The 19,081-nt window shown below is 49.6% G+C and overlaps 1 protein-coding gene across 1 annotated transcript in view; it reads left to right on the top strand.

The window, feature by feature from the left end:
- rb1 (retinoblastoma 1) overlaps positions 1 to 19,081 on the top strand; it is a 477,115-nt gene that overhangs the window by 438,167 nt on the left and 19,867 nt on the right. The window contains exons 24-26 of the mRNA XM_038802634.1: positions 534 to 564; positions 11,751 to 11,893; positions 12,424 to 12,476. Coding sequence (XP_038658562.1) covers positions 534 to 564; positions 11,751 to 11,893; positions 12,424 to 12,476 — 227 coding nt within the window. The remainder of the gene's footprint in view (positions 1 to 533; positions 565 to 11,750; positions 11,894 to 12,423; positions 12,477 to 19,081) is intronic.

The raw sequence follows: 19,081 nt of genomic DNA, 5'->3' as shown, positions 1-19,081 counted from the left end.
CCACACAGACAGTGACCTGGGACTGGAATCGAACCCAGGTCCTCGGCAGCAATGCACCACCGTGCTGTCCTGTTCCTCATAATTTATATGTTAATTGAACGATTTTTAAAAATTGTCCAATACAAAGTGTTCCATTTTTCCATGCACTCTATATAATTTCTGTATTCTTATACTTTATTTTATCTACCCCTCTTTGATATCTAGAAGTTTTTGCATGCTCTACATTTACTATTTTTAATGTACCATTTATATATTTTACATATTACACAATATATATATTTACATGCTTTAGTTCAGTATTTTTATACCCAGCATATAATGCCTACAATGGTATGCTTTCTGCATATTTATAATTTAACACACTTTGCATACTATCAATAGTTATATACCCTCTGTATATTATCTATATTTATGCTTTCTATATACTACTGCTACTTTTATATATTCTATTTATACACTGCCTATAATTTGATGCCCTCTATATATAATCTGCATTTTTACACAAACTGAAGAAGAATTATTTGATTTTACAGAATCTTAGTGTCTATTGGGGAACCATTTGGGGTGAGTAATATTTTTTCAAATCTAGTTTCTGTGGAACTCTCTGTTTAATGCTCAAATATTTTATGCTATATTATATTATATTGGAAAATATCAAACCTAGTATTACAGTGGGCTTTGAATTATTTGAGTACTCCATTCACACAGCTGATCTTTCCTTTATTACTCACATTTATGATTTGACTTTTAAGCCAAATATCCAGTGCCTTGTTGAGCCAGCAAGCCAGATATCCAGTGCCTTGTTGACCCAACAAGCCAGATATCCAGTGCCTTGTTGACCCAGCAAGCCAGATATCCAGTGCGTTGTTGAGCCAGCAAGCCAGATATCCAGTGCCTTGTTGACCCAACAAGCCAAATATCCAGTGCCTTGTTGAGCCAGCAAGTCAGATATCCAGTGCCTTGTTGACCCAACAAGCCAGATATCCAATGCCTTGTTGAGCCAGCAAGCCAGATATCCAGTGCCTTGTTGACCCAACAAGCCAGATATCCAGTACCTTGTTGACCCAGCAAGCCAGATATCCAGTGCCTTGTTGACCCAACAAGCCAGATATCCAGTGCGTTGTTGAGCCAGCAAGCCAGATATCCAGTGCCTTGTTGACCCAACAAGCCAGATATCCAGTGCCTTGTTGAGCCAGCAAGTCAGATATCCAGTGCCTTGTTGACCCAACAAGCCAGATATCCAGTGCCTTGTTGACCCAGCAAGCCAGATATCCAGTGCCTTGTTGACCCAACAAGCCAGATATCCAGTGCCATGTTGAGCCAGCAAGCCATATATCCAATGCCTTGTTGAGCCAGCAAGCCAGATATCCAGTGCCTTGTTGACCCAACAAGCCAGATATCCAGTGCCTTGTTGACCCAGCAAGCCAGATATCCAGTGCCTTGTTGAGCCAGCAAGCCAGATATCCAGTGCCTTGTTGAGCCAGCAAGCCAGATATCCAATGCCTTGTTGACCCAACAAGCCAGATATCCAGTGCCTTGTTGACCCAGCAAGCCAGATATCCAGTGCCTTGTTGACCCAGCAAGCCAGATATCCAGTGCCTTGTTGACCCAACAAGCCAGATATCCAGTGCCTTGTTAACCCAGCAAGCCAGATATCCAATGCCTTGTTGAGCCAGCAAGCCAGATATCCAATGCCTTGTTGACCCAACAAGCCAGATATCCAGTGCCTTGTTGAGCCAGCAAGCCAGATATCCAGTGCCTTGTTGACCCAGCATATGTCCAGTAGAATTGGAATTGCATTCTTTAGGCTTCAGTTTGAATCTCAAGTCAACAAACCTGAAAACCCAGCAATGTCCAATAATTATTTAACACTTTGTATTTTAGCTACAACAGTAATCAGGCCAATAATTGGAATTCTAATGGCAATACTCAATTCTTTGCACAAGTCTCAGTAAAGGCTACACCATGACCTTTCAGCTACCCAATAACTCCCCAAATCGTAATAGAAGTTTTTAAAAAATTCATTAATGGAATGTGCGCTCACTAGTTGGGTCAGGGTTTATTGGCCATCCCTAATTGCCCTTGAACTGAGTGGCTTGTTAGGCTATTTCAGAGAGCATTTAAGAGTCAACTGCATTGGTGTGCGTCTAGAGTCACACGTAGGCCAGACTCGGTAGGGATGGCAGATTTCCTTCCCTAGAGGATATTAGTGACCCAGATGGGTTGCACAAATCAAACTGACCCTGTCCAGTATAATCAAGAATGAGCCATTAACGTGGCCCCAGTGGCGAGCATACAGACCAATGAGATGAATTCACAAAGGTTTGGGTTGCACAGGGGAACAAGGCAGAGGTGCCCGCTGTCACCACTACTGTTCGCGCTAGCGATAGAGCCCTTGGGAATGACCCTCAGTGGGGGGTCAGTAGAGTGGCAGGAGATTAGGAGGGGGAGTAGGAAGTACCGGGTGTCGCTGTATGTAGACGACCTGCTACTATATGTGTCAGACCCGCTGGAAAGCATGGGGAGGATTATGGGCCTCCTAGAGAGGTTTGGGGCTTTCTCAGGATATAATCTGAACATGGAAAAGTGAGGTGCTCCCGGTGTTGGGTCGGAGAGCCAGCTTTGGGGGAGCTACCATTCAAGGTAGCCAGGGATAGGTTCAGGTATTTGGGGATCCAGGTGATGGGAGAGTGAACGACACTGCATAAGTGGAACCTAACAAAACTGGTGGAGGAGATAAGGGAGAATTTTAAGAGGTGGGATACGCTGCATCTGACTCTGGCAGGGATGGTCCAGGTGGTGAAAATAATTGTCCTGCCAAGGTTCCTATTCATATTCCAGACGCAATTTTTGTTCCAAAGGTCTTTTATCGGAAGTTGGATACAGTTATTTCAGAATTCATATGGGCGTGGGAGTTGCCAGGGGTAAAGAGACCCTGTTGCAGAGGCAGATGGGGAGGTTGGCATTATCGAATTTGCTACATTATTATTGGGCGCCGAACGTGGTGAAGGCGAGGCGGTGGTGGTAGGGAGTGGGCTCAGAATGGGTTAGGATAGAGGAGGAGTCCTGTAGGGGGTCCAGCTTGAGGGTTATGGTGACGGCGACGCTACCACTGGCACCAAGGAGATATATGGAGAGCCCAGATGTACAGTCCATGATTAAGGTGCAGAAGCAGCTGAGGAGGCTTTTTTTTTAACAAACAATTTTAATGAGGTATTTTTGGCATTACAAGCAACAACAGCATAAAAACAGTGTACAAAGAACAATAAACATAGTGCAAACACCGACACCTGTCCCTCCAAGACCTGCCTATTTGACCCCCTATTCTACGCTGCCCTAGCCCCCCTCCCCCTGCTGACGATTAATTCTCTGGAAAGAAGTCGATGAATGGTTGCCACCTTCGGGCGAACCCTAACACTGATCCTTTCATGGCGAACGTAATCTTCTCCAGGCCGAGAAAGCTTGCCATGTCGGTTAACCAGGCCTCCGACTTCGGAGGCTTTGAGTCCCTCCTAATAATATCAGACTCCGGGCTACCAGGGAGGCAAAGGCCAGAACATCTGCCTCTTTATCCTCCTGGACTCCCGGATCTTCTGACACCTCACAAATCGCCACCTCTGGACGCATTGCCACCCTTGTTTTCAATACTCTGGACATGACGTCGGCAAACCCCTGCCAATATCCCTAAGTTTTGGACACGTCCAGAACATGTGGACATGGTTCGCTGGTCTGCCCGCACATTTTACACACCTGTCTTCCACCCCAAAGAATCTGCTCATCCGGGCCACTGTCCATCCATAAGCCGTCCTCCATCTCCCCCCCCAGCTCCTCCTCCCACTTACGCTTCAGCTCCTCGGTCTGCATCTCCTCCGCCCCCATTAGTTCTTTGTAGATGTCCGAGACACTCCCCTCCCCCACCCATCCCCTAGACACTACCCTGTCCTGAATCCCTCTCAGTGGCAGGAGTGGGAAGGATGGTACCTGCCTGCACAGAAAGTCCGGCAACTGTAGATATCTGAAGTCATCCCCTGGTGCCAGCCCAAACTTCTCCTCCAGCGCCCTCAAGCTAGGGAAGCTCCCTTCCAGGAACACGTCCCCCATCCTCTCAATTCCCACCCATTGCCATACTCGGAACCCCCCATCCAAGCTCTCCGGAGCAAACCAGTGGTTGTCCCATATTTGGGACCAAACCGATGCTCCCACTGCTCCAACGTACCTCCTCCACTGACCCCAAATCCTCAGGGCTGCCACCACCACAGGACTGGTGGAATATCTCGCCGGCGGGAACGGCAGAGGTGCCGTTATCAAAGGCCCCAAGCTGGTGCCCCTACATGAAGCTGCCTCCATCCATTCCCAAACCTACCTAGCCCCCACCACCCACTTCCTTATCATAGCAATATTGGCCGCCCAGTAGTAATTACTGAAGTTTGGCAGGGCGAGCCCCCGCTCCCTTCCCCGATTCCTCTCGAGCATCGCCTTCTTCACCCGCGGGGACTTACCCGCCCAGAAAAAGCCCAAAATTATTTTGTTAATCCTCTTTAAAAAATAGGGTCTTGCTGTACGCGGATGACCTGCTCTTGTATGTAGCAGATCCAAGGGCAGGGATGGGCGAGATCATGGCGATTTTGGGGGAATAAGGCCGGTTTTCGGAATACAAACTGAATATGAGAAAGAGCGAGATGTTTGTAGTCCTGGCCCGCGGGATGAAAATTGGGAGGCATTGCAATACAAATAAAAATCTCGGTAGGACCGTCATCTTAACTGTCTGCACCCGCCCAGCCAGTGACAGCGGAAGCGCATCCCATCTCCTGAACTCGCCCTCATCTGCTCGACCAACCGGGACAAATTCAACTTATGCAACCGGCCCCAGTCGCGTGCCACTTGTATCCCGTGGTATCTAAAATTGTCCCTCACTAACCTAAACGGTAGCCCCCCCCCCAGCCGACCCTCCTGACCTCCCAACCAGCCCCTTGCAACCCCTTGAAGCTCTCAGAGCAATTGCCAGCGGCTCTATAGGTAACGCAAACAGCAGTGGGGAGAGGGGGCATCCCTGTCTTGTCCCCCGGTCCGAGGTCGTCCTATTCGCCCTTACACTAGCCTCCAGGGCCTGGTACAGCAGCCTAACCCGGTCGATAAAGCCCCTACCGAACCCAAATCGTCCCAACACCTCCCATAGATAGTCACACTCCACCAGGTCGAACGCCTTCTCCGCATCCATGGCCGCAACTACCTCAACCTCCCTGCTCTCCGGGGGCATCATAATCATGTTGAGCAGCCTTCTTATATTGGCCACCAACTGCCTGCCCTTGACAAATCCGGTTTGGTCCTCCATAATCACATCCGGCACACAATGTTCAATCCTGGAGGCCAACACTTTGGCCAGCAGCCTAGCGTCCACATTAAGCAGTGAGATCGGTCTATAAGACCCACATAGCTCCGGGTTCCTGTCCCGCTTCAATTTTAACGAAATAGTGGTCTGTGACATCGTCGGGGGCAGCACCCCTCTATCCCCCGCCTCATTGAAAACCTTGACCAGCAACGGCCCTAGTATCCCTGAGAATTTCTTGTAGAATTCCACCGGGTACCCGTCCGGCCCCGGGGCTTTACCCGACTGCATTGCCTTCAAGCCCTCAGATATTTCTTCGGCCCTAATCGGAGCCCCTAACTCACCCACCAGCTCCCTGTCCACCCTTGGGAAAGTCAGCCCGTCCAGAAAGCGTCTCATCCCCTCGGGCCCTTGGGGGGGGTTCCGAGCAATAGAGTATGCTGTAAAAGTCCCTGAACGCCCTATTTAGCCCAGCCGAGTCCCCTACCAGATTCTCATCCCCATCAACCACCTTTTCTATTCCCCTGGCCTCCTCCATCTCCCTAAGCTGCTGTGCCAGCATTCTGCTGGCCTTCTCCCCATGTTCATAAAACGTCCCCCTCGCCTTTCTAAGCTGCTCCACTGCCTTGCCAGTGGGTAACTGAGCCTGCAGCCTCGGACGTTCCCTGAACAGTTACACTTCCGGGGTCGGTGCATACCTCCTATCTATCTGTAGAATCTCCTTAACCAGTTGGCCTGTCTCTGCCCTATCCATCCTGTGCCTATGAGCTTGAATCAAAATCAGCTCCCTCTCACCACTGCTTTCAGCACCTCCCAGACGACCGCTGCTGAGACTACCCCCGTGTCGTTGACCTGTAGGAGTTCTACATGCACTTACTCACCCTCTCGCACATCGCCTCGTCCGCCAACAAGCTCACATCCAATCGCCATTGCGGGTGCTGGAAGCTCTCCTCACAAACCTACGTTCCACCTAATGTGGGGCATGATCCAAAATAGTGATGGCCGAATATCCCGTGTCCACCACTCCCGCCAGCAGATCTCTGCTCAAGATTTAAAAATCAATCCGGGAGTAAACCTTATGCACATGCGAATAAAAAGAAAACTCCCCCCCCCCCCCCCCCCGCCCCCCCCCCCCCCCCCCCCCCCCCCCCCCCCCCCCCCCGCCCCAATCTGCTCCTTGAACCCTATCAATTCCTTTGCCATTGCTGGCACCCACCATTTTTAAACACGACCGGTCCAGGTCGGGGACGATGACCGTATTGAAATCCCCTCCCATCACCAGCTTGTGCGAGTCCAGATCCGGCATCTTCCCCAGTACCCTCTTTATGAATTCTACATTGTCCCAGTTCGGTGTGCACACGTTGACCAAGACAACCTTCCTCCCCTCCAGCTTACCGCTCACCATGACATAACGGCCCCCCAAGTCCGAGACAATACTACCCACCTGGAGTTGCACCCGCTTATTGATCAAAATCGCCACCCCTCTAGTCTTGGTGTCCAGCCTCGAATGAAAGACCTGATTGACCCAACCCTTCCTTAGCCTAACTTGATCCGCTACTTTCAGGTGTGTCTTCTGCAACATCACCACGTCCACTTTCAGAGCCCTCAGATGCACGAACACGCGGGCCCTCTTGACAGATCCATTCAACCCTCTAACATTCCAGCTGATCAGCCTTGTTGGGGGCACCGCGCCCCCTCCCGACCGCCGATCAGCCATCCTCTTTCCTGGGCCCGCCCCCAGCCCATGCGCTCGACTCCTGGCAGCCCCCACCCCCGACCTCACTGTCCCAAAACCTAAGTCCCTCCTTCATCAGCAGAGTAATCCCCCCCCCCCCCCAGATTTGATTGTACAAACAGTGTATACCATACATAGGGAAGGAAGGAGAGACTGCAGAATCTGATGTCACAGTTATAGCAAGGTGGAGAGAAAAGATCAACTTAATACAAGGTAGGTCCATTCAAAAGTCTGATGGCAGTAGGGAAGAAGCTGTTCTTGAGTTGGTTGGTACATGACCTCAAATTTTGGTATCTTTTTCCTGACGGAAGAAGGTGGAAGAGAGTATGTCCAGGGTGTCTGGAGTCCTTAATTATGCTTGCTGCCTTTCTGAGGCAGTGGGAATTATAGATAGAGTCAATGGATGGGAGGCTGGTTTGCGTGATGGACTGGGCTACATTCACAACCTTTTGTAGTTTCCTTTGGTCTTGGGCAGAGCAGGGTCCATACCAAGCTGTGATACAACCAGAAAGAATGCTTTATATGGTGCATCTGTAGAAGTTGGTGAGGGTCGTAGCTGACATGCCAAATATCCTTAGTCTTCTGAGAAAATAGAGTCGTTAGTGGGCTTTCTTAACTATAGTGTCAGCATGGGGGGACCAAGACAGGCTGTTGGTGATCTGTACACCTAAAAATTTGAAGCTCTCGACCCTTTCTACTTCGTTCCCATTGATGTAGACAGGGACATGTTCTCCACTACGCTTCCTGAAGTCGATGATAATCTCCTTTGTTTTGTTGACATTGAGGGAGAGATTATTGTCGTCGCAATAGTTCACCAGATTCTCTATCTCATTCCTATACTCTCGTCATTGTTTGAAATCCGACCCACTACGGTGGTGTCATCAGCAAATTTGAAAATCGAGTTGGAGGGGAATTTGGCCACACAGTCATAGGTGTATAAGGAGTATAGTAGGGGGCTGAGGACACAGCCTTGTGGGGCACCGGTGTTCAGGATGATCGTGGAGGAGGTGTTATTACCTATCTTTACTGATTGTGGCCTGTGGGTTAGAAAGTTCAGGATCCAGTCGCAGAGGGAGGAGCCGAGGCCAACGCCACGGAGTTGGAGATGAGTTTCGTAGGAATGATGGTGTTGAAGGCTGAGCTGTAGTCGATAAATAGGAGTCTGACAGAGGTGTCTTTGTTATCTAGGTGTTCCAGGGCAGAATGCAGGGCCATGGAGATGGCATCTGCTGTGGACCTGTTGCAGCGGTAGGCAAACTGTAGTGGATCAAGGCAATCTGGGGGCTGGCTGAGCGGGTGGGGTGCAGACTAACCTTTCGAAACACTTCATGATGATGGATGTCAGAGCCACTGGACGATAGTCATTAAGGCAAGCTGCTTGACTTTTTTTGGTACAGGGATGATGGTCGTCTTCTTGAAGCAGATAGGGACCTCAGATTGTTGTAAAGAGAGGTTGAAGATGTCTGTGAATACCCCCACCAGCTGATCCGCGCAAGACCTGAGTGCTCGTTCGGGTACCCCATCCGGGCCAGTGGCTTTCCGTGGGTTGACCTTCGAGAAGGCTGCTCTGACGTCTGCAGTGGTGATCTCAGATACAAGTTCATCCGCAGCTTCTGGGGTGGAGGGCTCATTCTCGCTGACCTCTTGCTCAAAGCGGGCATAGAATGCGTTGAGCTCATCAGGGAGGGGTGTTTTGGAGCTGACGATTTTACATGCCTTCATCTTGTAGCCTGTTATGTCTTGTAGACCTTGCCATAGACGGCGGGGATCCGTGTGGCTAGCCTGGGACTCGAGCTTGGTCCGATACTGTCTTTTGGCATCTTTGATGGATTTCTTTAGATCATATCTGGCTTTCATGTAGAGGTCAGGGTTGCCTGACTTGAACGCCTCAGACCTAGACTTCAGCAAGCAGTGGATATCCCTGTTCTTTGGCACACAGTCTTCTACACGCATACGAAAGAAGTCAGTTACTGTAGTGGCATATCGTTCAGGCTGGTCGCAGAGTTTTTAAATACTGACCAGTCCACTGACTCTAAGCAGTCCCGTAGGAGATCATCCGATTCCTTAGACCAACAATGCACAACTTTTTTTGACGAATTCTCCCGCTTCAATTTTTGCTTATAAGCCGGGAGCAGGAGCACAGCCTTGTGGTCAGATTTGCCAAAGTGTTGGTGGGCGATAGAGCGGTAGGCATGTTTGATATTTGTGTAGCAGTCGTCCAGGATGTTTGGGCCTCTGGTGGAACAGGTGACGTGTTGGTGGTAACTTGGTAGTACGCTCTTGAGCTTGGCCTGATTGAAGTCCACAGCTACAATGAACAAGGTTATTTGTGGTGGCGAATATTTCGTCCAGTGCAATTTTCACATTCGCATGGGGTGGGATGTAAACTGCTGTCAGGATAACGGAGCTGAACTCCCGCGGAAGGTAGAAGGGGCGGCATTTTACCGTCCGGTATTCCAGGTCCGGGGAGCAGAAACTCTCCAGTGTTGCTACATCTAGGCACCAGGGGGTGTTGATTAGGAGGCAGACACCACCTCCCCTAGCCTTGCCTGAGGCCGCCGTACGATCCATTCGGTGGATTGAGAAGCCCTCTGGTTGTAGGGCACAGTCGGTGAAGGAGGAGTGAGCCATGTCTCCATGAAGCAGAGCACACAGCAGTCCCTTAGTTCTCTTTGAAAGGTGAGCCTGGCTTTAAGTTTGTCTAGCTTGTTTTCTATAGATTGGACATTAGCTAGGAGTAAGCTAGGCAGAGAGGCTTTGGGGCCGCGTTGTTTCACTCTCAGCTGCAGGCCTGCCCATTTTCCACATTTGCTTCTTTTCGAGCCTGGGAGACGGTGAGAGTATGCAGTGTTAAGGGAATAGTTGTGTCCAATGAGGTTATTCACTCTGGTCGATGTGTGGATGGAGGATTTGTTGCCTTGCTTGCGGTGTTGCCCAGCAACACCACCTTGTAACCTAACCCCTGCCCTATATTGAACATATAAGGTGAGGAGGCATTTTAGGATAGAGGTGTGTCGGTGTTAACGGCACTATGTGAGAACCACAGATTTGAGCTGGGGTGGTGGTGGGGGGGGGGGGGGGGGGGGGGGGGAGGAACAGTATGTACAGGAAGTGGAGGGAGCTAGGGCTGGTAATGGCAAAGGATTTGTATCTGGAAGAGAGATTCGCAAGCATAGAGGAGCTGAGGGAGAGGGTAGAGCACCCGAGAGGAAGTAAATTAGTAAATTTAGGTTTACAAGTCAGGGACTTTGCACGGGAGGTCTGGAAAGGGTCCTAGCGTGGGGACTTGTATGACTTCCTCTGGTTGAAGAAAATTAAGTATGAACTGAGGGGTTCCGCGGGGAGCTTCGAAACAAGGTGGGGGGCTGTTCAAGGGACTGGGGGGGGGATTGTGTGAGGTGCAATAAGGGGGAAAAAAAACTGCCCAAACTGCAAAATTGTGAGTTGAGGAGCTTGTTCCCCAGATTATTTAAGTTTTGGAATTGTTTGAATAAGTTTGGAATAATATACATTAAACAAAAGAATGAACCATTAAATTTTCCTCATGTATCCTACCTAATCCCGTTTTACATTACCCAAGTCTGGTTATGCAACTGTTGGAAATGATGGTGGGTGTAAAGATTGGTCAGGGTATCATTCATTCCCTGACTGAACTAAAGTATATAAATTGAGGAAAGTAGCAACGTAGAAACATTGGGCCATAACTTTTAAAAAATAAATGTAGAGTACCCAATCCTTTTTTTCCAATTAAGGGACAGTTTAGCGTGCCCAATCCACCCTGCACATCTTTGGGTTGTGGGGATGAGACCCACGCAGACACGGGGAGAACGTGCAAACTCCACATGGACAGTGACCCGGGGCCGGGATCTCGGTGCCGTGAGGTACCATTGCTAACCACTGTGCCACCATGCCGCCCCTACATTGGGCCATTGGCTCCCCAGCATCGGATTTGGGGCTTACCCCAAAGATGTACTGGGAAATCCCCTTTGCAATTTCTTGGTAAGCATTTGCACAGCAATTGTCCATAAGTGCTAACTTCCCCATGACAATTGTGCTGCGCTGTGAACCATCAGAAAAAGTGATTTGAATCGCTAACTTTGGATGGTCCTTCGAGGGTCACGCTAATAGTTGCGTGGAGAAAAATTGGAAGAAGTAAAACCTCTTCTGACTTCTGCCTAACCATTTTAAATACCCTGAGTGATCTCCATATTGACTCAACTCGCATCCCTGATTCCCCCAGGGAACTCCCTCGTCCCCTCAACTAACCTATCCCACAGTATTGTCTATCACCCGCACCTGCATGGGACGTCCTAACTTTAGACACTTACCTACTTCCTGACTTGTCATATTCATTCAGGCCTTTAAACTTACCTGCTTTACGGCAGCTAGTGCAGTAAAAAATGCGGCACGACCTACTTCACTCCAACTCTCTTAGACTTTGATGCAGGAACGCAGTGATAGCCGCACTCCCTGGATCCCACCGGGCCTAAGACGGGAAAGCCGGGCGAGACAGGCATGGAGGAAATTTGGCGCAGCTAAGTGGGTATTGAGTGGCAATGCACCACTGATTGCCACTCTGAGGAAGTTACGGCCTATTGTGTTGAAAGGAAAAAATCTACATTAATTTCCCTCTAAGCTGGACCTCTATCTGTCCAGTAATTGTCACCAAACTGATGGTCATTATTTCAGTCACCAGAAAAATTCCAGAAGATCAACCAGTTGGTGAGTTCCAGTGATCGATACCCTAAGCGGGCTGGCGATACAGGAAGTCTGCCAAAACCACTCAAGAGACTTCGCTTTGATATGGATGGTCAAGATGAGGCAGATGGCAGGTAAACAATGAAGACAGTTCTGTTGCTGTATTATGATGATGTTGTTTCTCTTCCCACACCTAGTGATGCACAAGGCAGACGTTCATCTGTTTCCTTAGTGGGTTTTTCCTGGCACAGGTCGCTAGCCTGTCACCAAACGCTTATAACATGAGGGGCGTCACTCCGCACCAAACCTGGCTGACCAGGAGTCTCTCCCACTCTTAGCACCTACCATAGGTGTATTGGAAGGATTTTGCAGGTTGACACTCAATCTGTTGGCCGTGTTTTGAATGCACCTTCCTTGGCCATTTTGTCCTGGAGTGGGACTCGCACCCGGAGCTTCTCGCTCAGAGGTAGGGATGATATCCACTGTGAGACAAGTACCAATACCATTCTGTACTTAACCACAAATGGGCAAAAAAAAGCTTGCATTTTGATTCAAGAAGAGAACTATTTCACAGATTGTAGCAGAAGAGCTTCACCGATAAGATTTATTTTGTAAAGATATTTACTCATTTGGATTTGTGTTTACTTTTTTTTCTGCCTTTTAGCAAACACTTGTCTGGAGAGTCCAAACTACTGCAGCAAAAGATTGCTGAAATGAGTAAGTGGTTTCAATTTACTTCCAAGCTATCAATGTTATCAAGATACTGAATTGAGTATCTTTTGAGCATCTTGTGGTTGTGGCTTTTCATGCCCGAACCAGTTATGATGAGGAGGAGTTTGGTCATGGTCTGCACCTGCTCTTGAGGGAAATGGCTTTTTAAGGCAGGCCAGCTAACAAGTAGAAACCTAGTATCTAATTATTTTGCATAACTTTGTTCGTATCATGGTGGCAGGCAAATATTTTGGAATTACAGGTACATGAAACCAGATATGAATAGACCTAGCAGACTACGAAAGGCATTCAGGAGTTCATAGGTTTTGCATTCTGTAGCAAGAACAAACCCATCTTTCTTCTTGGGCAGTACCTTAGCGACACTTTGGGGAGATGGGTTCTGCGTTGGCTGAAAAGTCCAATCCTGGATCCACAGACTCTGCCACACATTTGGCAGGTGGTGCTTGATGATGTGGACGGGTGGGACACTCTGGATTCTGCGCTCTCCTTCCGCTGGCCTCTGCGTGCTCCACCCTGCAATCTTTGAGGTGATAGACATCTTCGTGGATGCCTTTTCTCCAGTTTGTGCGTTCTGAGTCAAGCGAATCCCATGTGGCGGTGGGAATGCTATATTTATTTGGGGAGGCTTTTAGATTGTCCTTGTAGCGTTTCCTCTGCCCTTTTAGTGATCACTTGCCGTTGCGGAGCTTGGAGTAGAGCACATTTTGGGAATCTTGTGTTGGGTATGCGGGCAATGTGGCCCACCCATCACAGCTGGTCGAGTGTGGCCAGTGTCTCAATACTGGGGATATTGGCCTGGGAGAGGATGCTCACGTTGGTACGCCTATCCTGCCAGTGAATTTGCAGGATTTTGCGGAGGCATCGTTGGTGATATCTCTCCAAGGATTTGATGTGTCTGCTGAACATTGTCTATGTTTCTAATGCATACAGGAGGGCAGGGACCACAGCTGCTGTGTAGATCATGAGCTTGGTGCTGGGTTTAAGGTCTCGGTCTTCGAATATTCTGTTCCAAGACTACACTGATGCATTGGAGTAGATGTTAGATTTCGGTGTCAATGTCTGCTCGCACCGAGAGGAGGCTCCCAAGGTATGGGAAATGATCCACATTGTCTAAGGGCTCACCGTGGATCTTCATGGTTAGGGGGCACTTTTGTGTAGCAGAACCTTTGTTTTCCGGATGTTTAGTCTGAGGCCCATTCTCTCATATGCCTCGGTGAATTTGTCAACGATGGTTTGTAGCTCGTCATCTGAGTGCACACACACACAGGCATCGTCTGCGTACTGCAGCTCAATAGCAAAGGTTGCGGTGGTGTTTGTTCTCGCCTGGAGGCATTGGAAGTTGAACAATTTCCCGCTTGTCCGGTGGATTAGCTCCACTCCAGCAGGGGAGTTTCAGGGTGACGAGGTGGAGTGTTGCTGCAAGGAAGATGGAGCAGAATGTTGGTGCGATGATGCAGCCCTGTTTGACCCCAGTTTGGACACGTATTGGGCCTGTGGTGTTTCCGTTGGTGAGGATCACGGCTTGCATGTTATAGTGGAGCAGGCGGAGAATGGTGATGAAATTTTGCAGGCAGCCGAATTTGAGGACGATGCTCCACAGTCCCTCACGGTTGACTGAGTTGAAGGCCTTTGCAAGATCCAAGAAGGCCATGTACAGAGATTGATTCTGCTCCCTGCACTTTTCCTGGATTTATCGCGTGCTGAAGATCATATCCATTGAGCCTCTTGAAGGGCGAAAGCCAAACTGAGACTCGGAGAGGTTCTTCAGCCACTGGGAAGAGGCGGTTGAGGAGTATTCTCACGATGAATTTTCTCGTGGCCGAGAAGAGGGAAATCCCTCTGTAATTTCCGAGGTCGAAACAGTCTCCTATCTTGAAGATGGCACAATTAAGGCACCTCTGAGATCATGCGGAATGCTGTCTTCCGGACAAGTGTGATGAAGTCGTGGATTCTTGTCAAGAGTGCATCTCCGCCCATTTTAGTATTTCTGCAAGGATTCCATCTGTTATTCTTCAACTGTCACATGGCTTTTTCAACCTCACGACAAGCTGGGGTTGCGCTGAGATGGTGGCGGGCAAAGTGTTGTGGGATGGCGTCGAGGATGCTTGTGTTGAAGGCTGTATTTTGTTTGAGGAGGCCCTCGAAACGCTCTCTCCATCGGGCGTTGATTGCCTCTCTGTCTTTGATGAGCGCCTCTCAGTTTTTGACTCTCAGTGGGGTGGATCCCTGGGTATTCTGACTGTAGATGGTTTTGCTTGTGCTGAAGAAGTCACGTGCATCGTGGTTGTCGGTGAGCTGATGAGTCTCCTGCGCTCTTTCTACCCACCATCTGTTCTTTAGGTTCTTTGTTGCACCTCGGCCTTCAGTTGCCTGCAGGGTAATTTCCTCTTTCTCTGGTTTTGGTGGAGCTGCCAGTTCAGGAACGCCTTGCGCTTGCAGTCAAAGAGATCCTGGATCTCCTGATCGTTCTCTTCGAACCAGTCTTGGTGTTTCCTGGTCGAGAGCCTGAGCGTCTTCTCGCAGTTGCTAACTATGGTAACTTGTAAGGCGGACCAGGCACTGTGGGTGTTCTGCGCTCTGGCTGAGTAGCTCTCTCTTCTCGGGGTCTTTGGAGTCCGGTAACATTGAATCTGCTGCGGCAGAGTTTCTTCTGCCACTGTCGGTTTGGGGCCAGGGTAATGGAAATGGTAGATTGGATTATCCGGTGATCAATCCAGCAGTCGTCGGTTCCGGTCGTGGTGTGGGTGATGCAGATGTCTTTGCAGTCCCTTGCCCAGACCATGATATAGTCTATTAGGTGGCAGTGCTTGGGGAAGGGGTGTTACCATGAGGTCTTTTGTGTTACCATGAGGTTCCCACTGGCTGAAGAAGGTGTTTGTGATGACCAAGTCATGTTCTAAACTTTCGAAAAAATATTTTTATTGACATTTTCAACTTTAACAGTTTGATATAACAGTTTGACGTGTAAGTCACATGGTATTTACAACGTGTGTCTAATATTTACAAGCCAGTTTGTGTCCTATGTGCAGCAGCTTTTACAAGCGGTTCCCCTCCCCTTCCCCTCCTCAGTTAGAGGTATATTCCTTTAATTTGTCCTCCTCCCCCCCGCCCCCGCTGGGGTTTTTTATTTTTTATTGTTTGGTGGGGAGGGAAGGGGTCAGCGTGGCCCTTCCCCTCCTGCCTTTGTGCCTTTGCCCTCCGTACATTGTTTTGTGCCATCTTTGGGATCCCCCTCCCCCCCGCCCTGTTTCTTATACGTGTCCTCCCTTGTCTTTCTCTCTCTCTTTCCACCCCCTTCTCTTCCTAGTTGAGGCCTATTCCTAGGCCTGGAATAGGTCTTGGAACAGGCTGATGAATGGCCCCAATGCTTTGTGGGAGCCCTCATCAATCCTCGGATGCTGTACATGATTGTATCCAGGTGGAGAAATTCCGCCAGGTCTGCCAGCCAGTCTGCAGCTCTAGTTGGTGCTGCCAATTGCCAGCCGAGCAGGATTCTTTGGTGCGATATTAGGGTTGCAAAGGCTAGGCGTCGACCCTCTTCCCAAATGAAAGTCTGGCTGGTCCAAAACCCCGAAGACTGCCACTGTCGGGCACGGCTCCACCCTCACAACCTTGGATTTTGCCTCGAAGAAGGCTGTCCAGAACCCGACAAGTCTGGGGCATGCCCAGCACATGTGCCATGGTTGGCACGTTCACATTTGTCCTCCACCTCCAGGAAGAACCTGCTCATTCGGGTTCTAGTCAGATGGGCTCTGTACACCACTTTAAACTGCATAAGGCTTAGCCAAGCACAGAAGGAGGTGGAGTTGGCCCTGCTCAGTGCTTCGCTCCAGATTCCCCATCTACTTCCGTCCCCAGTTCGTCCTCCCATTTCCCTCTAGTTTCCTCTAGTGGTAGTCGTGCCCTGTCTAGTAATCACCTGTATATGTTCTCACAGTTCCCCACTCTTTATTGTCCGTGTTGATTAGCTCCCCTGGAAGAGTGCCTCTTGGGGTACTGGGGTACCTTGCTCTAGAATGTGTTTCATTTGGAGGTGCCTTAGCTCCTGTCCCATCGGGAGGTCCGGGTTGCGAGTCTGTCCCCTATGTAGAAGTCCCTAACCGCTAACGTCCCCTCCGTCCTGTCTCCACTTATTAAAGGTGGCATTGAGCATGGCTGGCGGGAACTGCCTCAGGTGGGGGCCATGGTGGACACTTCAGTTAGGCCAAAATGTTGCCTCATTTGATTGCATGTCTTCAATGTGGCTACCACCACTGGGCTGGATCTATGCTTTGACGGAGGGAATGAGTGCGCTGCCGTGGTGAGTGCTCGGAAGGTGGTTCACTTGCAGGAGGATTCTTCAAGCCTCACCCATTCCGTGCTTGGCTCTCGTATCCATCCCCTCACCCTCTCTAGACCGCCCATGTTTTTCCTCCTTTGCAGTGTTGACTTAGGGATCCTCTTGTTCTTACCCGCTCACACAAACGCCATAATCATTTTGTCTATTTTGCGAAATAGTCCTTGGGGATGAAGATTGGTATGGATCCCAACAGGAAGAGGAACTTTGGCACAAGGTTCATTTTGATTGTCAGCACTCTCCCCACCAGGGAAAGTGGGAGTGCATCACATCCCTGCAGGTCCTTTTTTACTTCCTCCGCCAGACTGGTCCTGTTCCACTTGTGGATCTGTGTCCAGTCATGGGCTATCTGGATCACCAGGTAGCGGAATTTGTGTTTGGCTAGTTTGAAATGTAATCCCTCCAGCTCTGTCCCTCCCCCGTTAGGGTTCACCGGCAATGCCTTGCCTTTGCCCAAGTTGTGTTTAGCCCGAGAAGGATCTGAATTCTCTCAGAAGATGCATGATTATTTTCAGGCTGTTCTGTGGTTATGAGCCGTAGAAGAGCAGGTCATCTGCATAGAGTGACTCGACTCTATGCTCACTGCCTCCTCTCCATGATTTCTCTCAGTCCTACTGGTGCTTTTCGCGTCTCTCAGAGTGATTGCCAGAGGTTCAGTTGTCAGAGTGAACAAGAGCGGGGACAATGGGCATCCCTGCCTTGTGCTTCAAGTAGCTGGAAGTATTTAGAGCTGGTGGTGATGGTCCAAACGCTCGCGTTGTACAGGCGTTTCACCAATGATTTGAACCCCATCCCTAGCCCAAACTGCTCCAGCACCTCGACTCGGTACTCCATTCGACTCGGTCAAAGGCCTTTCCTGTGCCAAAGGAGAGGATCACTTCTGGTGTCCTTTCACCCGAGGCGGTCTTTATTACATTCAGCAGCCGCCTGATGTTCGCGGTTTACTGCCTACCCTTACAAAGCCCGTCTGGTCCTCTGCGGCCACCTCTGGTACACAGTTCTCCTGTCTCTTGGCAGGACTGTTGAAAGTATCTTTGCGTCTACATTTAGTAGTGAAATCGGTCTATATGATCCACATTCCGTCGGGTCCTTGTCTTGTGTATCAGCGATATCGTGGCCTGTGTTAGCATAGGAGGCAGGGTGCCCCTTGCCAGCGAGTTTGCGAACATGTCCCATAGGTGTGGGGCCAGGGCTGGTGCGAATTCCTTATAGAAGTCGGCCGTGAACCTGTTGGGTCCCGGCGCCTTCCCTTCCTGCATGGAGCTGATACTCTCCATGATTTCTCTCAGTCCTACTGGTGCTTCCAGCTCCCCCTCACCTATCGCCCCCACAACGGCTGACATGTCCAGTCCATCAAGGAACTGTTTCATCTCCACATCCTCGTTGGGGAGTTCAGAGGTCTACAGCCCTCCGTAGAATGTCTCAAATGTTCGATTGATCTCTTTTTGCTCGATTACCCGTCTGCTTCCGCTATCCTTTACCTGCTCGATTTCCCTTGTGGCAGCCTGCTTTCTCAGCTGGTGAGCCAGTAGGTGGCCAGCCTTTCCCCGTGTTCATAGAAGTCCCGCGCGTGTCTGGCGGAGTTGGTCCATTGCTTTCCTGGTGAATAGCAGGATAAAGTCCATTTGTAGCTTTTTCCTCTCTGCCAGAAGCTCCACAGTCGGGGCCTCGGAGTATTTTCTGTCAACCTCCAGGATGGAGTCGATCAGCTTGCCAAGCCACCATCTCTTCCCTATCTCTTCGTGCCTTGTAGGTTATAATCTCTCCCCTAATCACCGCTTTTAGTCCCTCTTCCCCGGTGAGACATCCCCATTCCGGTTTTTGAACATACACGCCTATGTATAGCCTGTGATATTTTCTGGCAAAAGACCTTATCGGCCAGTAGGTCCGTGTCCAACCTCCAAGCTGGGCAGGGCCCGTCTCTGACCTCACATCGATGTAATGTGGAGCGTGGTCGGAGATAACAATCGGTGAGTATTCCACTCTTACTATTCCTATAAGCAGCGCTTTCCCCACTGAAAAGAAGTCTATTCTCGAGTATGCCTTGTGGACTGTTGCTCGTTCTGGGTGAGTGTGCTTAACACTCAATTTGGCTCTGTTTCGTTCCTTAGCTCTAGAGTCGCCAGGTATCGTTAAGATACCGCCACAAGTTTCAAGTTCAAGTTCAAAGCAATAAATCCATACACCAGTTAATAAGTTCAAACAAGACACGTTTATTATATTACAGTAATCTACTAATCATGCATATAAAACT

Source organism: Scyliorhinus canicula, chromosome 7 (genome assembly GCF_902713615.1).
Source record: "Scyliorhinus canicula chromosome 7, sScyCan1.1, whole genome shotgun sequence".
NCBI lineage: Eukaryota > Metazoa > Chordata > Chondrichthyes > Carcharhiniformes > Scyliorhinidae > Scyliorhinus > Scyliorhinus canicula.
The sequence above is the reverse complement of the archived record's forward strand: the minus strand, read 5'-3'. Positions and strand labels throughout refer to the sequence as shown.